Source organism: Solanum tuberosum, unplaced genomic scaffold (genome assembly GCF_000226075.1).
Source record: "Solanum tuberosum cultivar DM 1-3 516 R44 unplaced genomic scaffold, SolTub_3.0 scf00810, whole genome shotgun sequence".
Classification (NCBI taxonomy): Eukaryota; Viridiplantae; Streptophyta; class Magnoliopsida; order Solanales; family Solanaceae; genus Solanum; species Solanum tuberosum.
The window spans coordinates 62,069-68,691 of NW_006239721.1; the positions used below are offsets into that span (position 1 = coordinate 62,069).

Genomic DNA, 6,623 nt, shown 5'->3' on the forward strand with positions numbered 1-6,623 from the left:
TCTTCAATTTGGTATTTGATGTTAATAGTAAATTAGTTTGAAGACAATAAAATATACACAAATTTTATCTTATCTTGTAATATAGAACTATTTTAAAAGTAACACGAGTTTAAAGAAAATAGAGTATAAACAAATTTCAATATAAGAATAAATTTTTTTAATAGATATTCAATTCAACACGTTAATAAATGTAGATATAAAATAGAAAATAAAAATATTAATCAGCTAATAATATGACTTTTTATTCCCTTCCTTACCTTTTTTACTATGCATTTTTCCATTTTCAATATAATATTTTAATTTATTTAATTGAAGTTGACGTGGACCCCACAATTATCTTGCAATTCCCACTTAAACTTTACATTCTCTCTTCTTTTGATTTCATTTTTCAGCCTTAAATGAAAGCTTGGGCCCCACAATCCACATGTCAAAAAATGGGTGGAGCCTCACACAACTTTGGTTGGTTGGGCCTCTACCGTAATAAATTTTTTCGTGCAAAATTTTCTTACAATACGACTACACATTTCCTCTAGCACCAGTTACACCACCCACCCAACCCCACCTTGTCCCCATCTCCGATCATCTCTGCAAATCTGAGAGCTACCGGAAAAAATGTCACATGGAGACACTATACCTCTTCACTCTTCATCCCAATCCGACATTGATGAAATTGAAAACCTCATCTATTCCAATCCTTCTACTGTCCTTCCAGCACGCCCTCCTTCTCCTCCTCGTGCTGCCATACCTGTTTCATCTTCTCCCTTCATGCCTTCTAATCTTCGCCCACCACCTCCCCCTACATCTACCACAACCACCAATTACAAACCGACACCTGTCCCTTCCATTCCATCTCCACCACCCCTACCTTCATCGGGACAGTCGAATATAGCTGCTACCGGATTCGGATCGCCGCCCAATACCCTTACCGAACCCGTTTGGGATACCGTCAAAAGAGATCTGTCCAGAATTGTTAGTAATTTGAAGCTGGTGGTTTTCCCTAATCCTTATAGAGAAGATCCTGGCAAAGCGCTTCGTGATTGGGATCTATGGGGACCTTTCTTTTTCATTGTTTTCCTTGGTCTCACTTTGTCATGGTCTGCTTCTGTTAAGAAGGTAACTCCCACTACATTGTCATAAGCATTACCATTTTACTCAATTCTGTAAATGTTTTAGAAGCATTTCTTTTTGTGATTGTACATGTTTTGTAGTTTTGATGTATAATATGTGTAATTGTAATTAACTCTGGCACAAGGGGCACTCAAATTAGATCACGTTATAGCTGAATAGAAAGGATACAACAACAACAACAACAACCCAGTAAAATCCCACTAGGTGGGGTCTGGGGAGGGTAGAGTGTACGCAGACCTTGCCACTACCTCGTGCGAGGTAGAGAGGCTGTTTCCGGAAGACCCTCAGCTCAGGTACATCAAATCCAAGTAAAAGGCGAGAAAGACAGTGTATATACATACCATCCAATACGAAAGATAATATACAATCAACAAAGGAAGACAATGACATCAATACACAATGAGAGAAATGAAACACAATAAACAACAAAAGGCTATCGATCTCACAGAAAAGAACTGCAAGTGCAAGACTAGGACTACTACACACGCTACAACCCCTACCCTTGCAAGAAGAGACAACACGCTAGCCCTACTAACCTTCAACCTTAATACGAGACCTCCACTCCTTCCTATCTAGAGTCATGTCTTCGGTAATGTGAAGCTGAGCCAAGTCCTGTCTAATCACCTCTCCCCAATACTTCTTAGGCCTACCTCTACCCCTCCGCGTACCCTCTACAACCAGCCCCTCACACCTCCTGGGGTCTGGGGAGGGTAGAGTGTACGCAGACCTTGCCACTACCTCGTGCGAGGTAGAGAGGCTGTTTCCGGAAGACCCTCAGCTCAGGTACATCAAATCCAAGTAAAAGGCGAGAAAGACAGTGTATATACATACCATCCAATACGAAAGATAATATACAATCAACAAAGGAAGACAATGACATCAATACACAATGAGAGAAATGAAACACAATAAACAACAAAAGGCTATCGATCTCACAGAAAAGAACTGCAAGTGCAAGACTAGGACTACTACACACGCTACAACCCCTACCCTTGCAAGAAGAGACAACACGCTGAGTCCAAAGGGTTTAGGTTGAGTAGGACCAAAACAGAATATTTGGGGTGCAAATTCAGTGATGCGTTGGATGAGGCAGATGTAGAAAGGATAATGTTTTGGAAATTACAAGTGCCAGAGGAACAAATGAAAGAACTAGAGTTTTATATATTGGGAAACAGCTGATCAAAACTTACATAGGTCAAAAGGATAACTTTAATACCATCAAATGTTTCAATATCAGGTGCATAAATTCTTCCAAGGAAAAACGAGAAGTGTGTGATTCCTTTTCTCTTCTGATATAATCTTCATTGTTTATGAAATGGACTTTGGATCTACTACAACCCAAAAAGTTAGCTCATGAGGGAAGGTCTGTCCCATACAAGAGATAACAACCCATTTTCTTTACCAATAGGTGACTAGTAACACTCCCTTGCCAGCCTAAGATTGGACATCTGTGGCGTGGAAAGCATAACATGATGGCTCAATATTGGGTAAACCAAGAATGAGGATGAGTCTAGCTCTAATACCATGTGAAGAAATGGATCTTCAGCCTAATCCAACCCAAAAGCTAGCTTATGAGGGATGATTGCCTATGACCATATAAGAAGAGCACAACCTATTCCCTCAATGAATATAGGACTTAATAGTTAACACTCCCCTTTTTTTTTTTTTTTTTTGATGACAAGGGAAACCCGCAGCCGCTACCCTTTGGGTGCGCATAGGGTAAAACCCCTCTCCTATGCAATAGCTCGCAAACCACATAGGAGAGGTAACCTGCACTAGGCAAGCCTGGTGCGACGAGCTCGACCCAGAAGGCAAACCCCTTTCTTTCGTTGGCAAGGGGTTTCGAACTTGAGACCTCCAACATGGAAGTCCCAAGCCCAAACCACTGGGCCACCCCGAAGGGTTAATAGTTAACACTCCCCTGTATGACGAGGAGTCGAGGACTAGACAATTGTGCATGTAGGAAGTAACTAAAGCCCCATCCCTATGGCATGCTAAATATCTGAATCCTGCCTCCATAGCTAAAATGCTACATCACCAAATGTTCTTTAACGCGTCTGTATATCACCTTGACAAAAACCTACTCATTGAATAAATGAATGCTAGCTGTCTTCATTTTACTTGCAGAAGGGCTAGCCAGGGAAAAGTGAGGCCTATGTGAAGCTCTCTCTCTCTTCTTTGTATTCTTCTAGGACAAATTTGGGAGAGAAAGAATTATTAGTCAATTCAAATAGAAGTCTAATAAAAGGAACTCAGCTGAAAATAACTATTATGTTGAGGCATTATAGACTAATGTGTTAGCTAATTCCTGTTTAATAAGCTGGAGAAATGCACAGATGCCTTAGTTGACTTTCTTAATGCCTTACATACATTGTTAAACTCCTCTTTTTGGATGTACACCTTCAATTAACTCACTTTACATTTCAAAGGGGAAAAAAAAAGCTGATGAAATGCACGAGCAGAGTAATTTTTCAGTTATGAACTGCCTGCACAAGCACAAACCAGTTATTAACCTCAAAAGAAGCGTTGAAATATTTGCTTATCGACCATCAAAATTGTCAACAACAAATTAAAACAATATAACAGAACTTCTTATATCATTTCTCCTGCTTGAAGCCTGCCCTATCACCAGCCTTATAAGAAATGTAGTAGTAAAGATATACTTTGACATTGTCAGCTTTAGGATTAATTTGTCCCTACAGCTTTAATCTCCTTGATTGATTACTTACAAAATTTCTGTATCTATGATCCAAAATAAAGAAGGGAGCGTACGAACATATAGTGTTGGTGTGCTTGGATCTATAGTTTGGATAAAGAAGTTGCACTCTTACCACTAGACCAAAGTCTCGAGAGCAAGATGTGTAGACTATTTATTACATCCTTAGCCTAGAAGTGGAGCAAGTAATATGCTCCTAACTCTATCTATGTCTAATTATTGCGCAAAACTAGTTAATGCATCTAGTGAGGAATTTTTTGAAATTAGGATGTTATACAAGAGTTTCTTCACCATTTCATAGGTAGGTAGGTAGGTAGGTAGGTAGGGAGGGAGGGACGGAGGGAGTTCATTTATAAGCTATATCCACCCATGTATACAAAGGATTCATATAGCCAACTCCAACTAATTTGGAATTGAGGCATAGTTGTTTTATCCATAGCCTACAACTTCTTTGTTCTTGTTGTTTCCCTCTCATGTACCAACTCTCATTTGTTGTATTGCTAGGTCTCTTTAAAAATGGCTCTACTTTCTACATGACCTTCAGTAATTTGATTTCTGGCTGTTTCATCATCTAAGTCCAGCCCAAGTGAAAACTCCTTGGAATTGCCTAGATTTTCAACTTCTACTATCTTTTTTGACAATTAATTTTCAACTTCTACTGCCTAGCTTTCTATTTGCCACTATAGATCACAGTCACACTGTACTCATATTGATGGTCTCAGGCAGAAAGATGGGTGAATCTTTCTCTGCTGAGCAACTTAAACTAGCCATCCTCTTCAAAATCAGATGTCTTTTTGTGGACATGTCCCATGAACTTGATAGGATGTCTTGATTATAGTTGCTTTTTTTTGAAATAACACAAATCAGAGATGGTTGTGTGTTTACTTTGTGCACTGAACTCCACCTTGCCTTGAATTTGTGACAAGCCACTTGTACCACTCTAAATCTCTTATGCAACTTTGACAAGTCATCTCATGGTGCACAATTAAATAACCGGGAGTAGAAACAGATAACCACCCAATGACAGATGCTCATAGAGCAGAAGTTACAAGAATTATTGTTGCCTTTGGATAGCTTGATTAAATGATAAAAAGCAGAGAAATCAGATATTTGGTGTAGAGAAGAATGTATAGAAGAAGCTGAACAGTTTGTACATTTTTTAGGTGTAGAGAAGAAGGTATAGAGAAAACTTCGAGTCCTAAACACAAAATTGTGCAGTTTTTGTTCCTCCCAATGTGGACAAATCTTCTTCATGTCTAAGCAAACCTTCAGTTGTTTTTGCCTTTTTGTTGCTGCTATTACGAGTTGTCTGTTATCTGACTTTCTGTGGACCCAAGGACAAACCATGAAGAGGTTGTATACTTTAGGTATTTGCAGACACATTAAATGAGATAAATAATCTCGACCATTGTGTAGACCATTGAAACCTGTTCAGGCTGAATCTTTCCCAAACATGACACATTGTCTTGTTCATGAACCAAGTCTATGCACATATGCTCTATTTTTCGAGTTCTTTTATACTTAATGTAGTTGCCTATGGTTTTATAGCTGATTCACAGACTCATATTAATGCAGGTGGAATCCTTACTAATGGATTTATTTTTCTTTCTTATTTCTTTAAATTTTCTTCCAGTCTGAGGTTTTTGCTGTTGCATTTGCTCTGCTGGCTGCCGGTGCTGTCATTCTGACACTGAATGTTTTGTTACTGGTAATGACACTTTCTCACCCTATCACTCCAAAATAATTATGGTAAAACGAGAATAACCAAAGATAAAAAACACCCTAATGATGGATGTGTTAATGAATTTTAAGCAGTAAGTTGACATGTGATAAAGATGCAAAGAGATATGAGATATTGAATGGATAGGAGAAAGGACAGCTAATTAGTGGATACATATTTAAGGAACACAGTCTATAGGCACTTATCGAGAAAAACAAAACCATTCTAGCAGCACTTGTGATGAAAGTAACCCAATTAAGTAGTCTTGTGTATCTAGGAAGTAGCACGTTCCTTTTTGCAGTTCTGATGGATATCGAGTCAGGGAATGTATGTAAACAATGCTGCTACTTCAGATGGATTAATGATTTTGACATGCAGGGCGGTCATATAATCTTCTTCCAAAGTCTCAGTCTGCTGGGTTACTGTCTATTCCCACTTGATGTTGGTGCCTTTATTTGCATGCTAAAGGACAACGTGATATTGAAGGTGGTTGTAGTATGTGTTGCACTAGCTTGGAGCTCTTGGGCGGCATACCCCTTCATGAGTACAGCTGTTAACCCTAGAAGGAAAGCTCTTGCCTTGTATCCTGTAGTACTCATGTATGTATCTGTTGGATTTCTCATTATTGCCATTGATTGATTTTAGTTGTGCCTACTATATGAGTGAAAGATGTATGAAGCCGTTACAAAACATTGAAGTAGGGATATAACTTGTTGGAGATTTTGATTACCTCATGAAAATTTGTTGATAATTCTGATTCTACCTCTGATATCTCACATTTTGTACTGCTGTAAGAAATATGTTATATACATCTAGTTATGTCTGGTGTATGGTATGCCTCAATAAGGAGACGTATTCTCTTTATTTTATTTCATGATGTCAATGCCTCTGAACACTATGGCCATGTACTTGTGCGCCCTATGTTGCTTGGACTCTTCAAAACTATCGACAGATGCATGTCGGATCCTCCAAATATATTGTATTTTTGAAGGATTTGACAAGGGTACAACTTAGCTTGTGCCATTACTCGTTAGTGCAATGTGTCAAGATTTTAAAAGG

At 38.7% G+C, this 6,623-nt stretch overlaps 1 protein-coding gene across 1 annotated transcript; it reads left to right on the forward strand.

The window, feature by feature from the left end:
* Positions 1-498: 498 nt before the first annotated feature.
* On the forward strand, positions 499-6,410 carry LOC102600353 (protein YIPF6 homolog). The gene is made up of 3 exons (XM_006367481.1): positions 499-1,113; positions 5,478-5,552; positions 5,943-6,410. Exons 1-3 carry the CDS (start codon positions 613-615, stop codon positions 6,201-6,203), a joined length of 837 nt encoding a protein of 278 aa, XP_006367543.1. The 5' UTR covers positions 499-612; the 3' UTR covers positions 6,204-6,410.
* Positions 6,411-6,623: the final 213 nt, after the last annotated feature.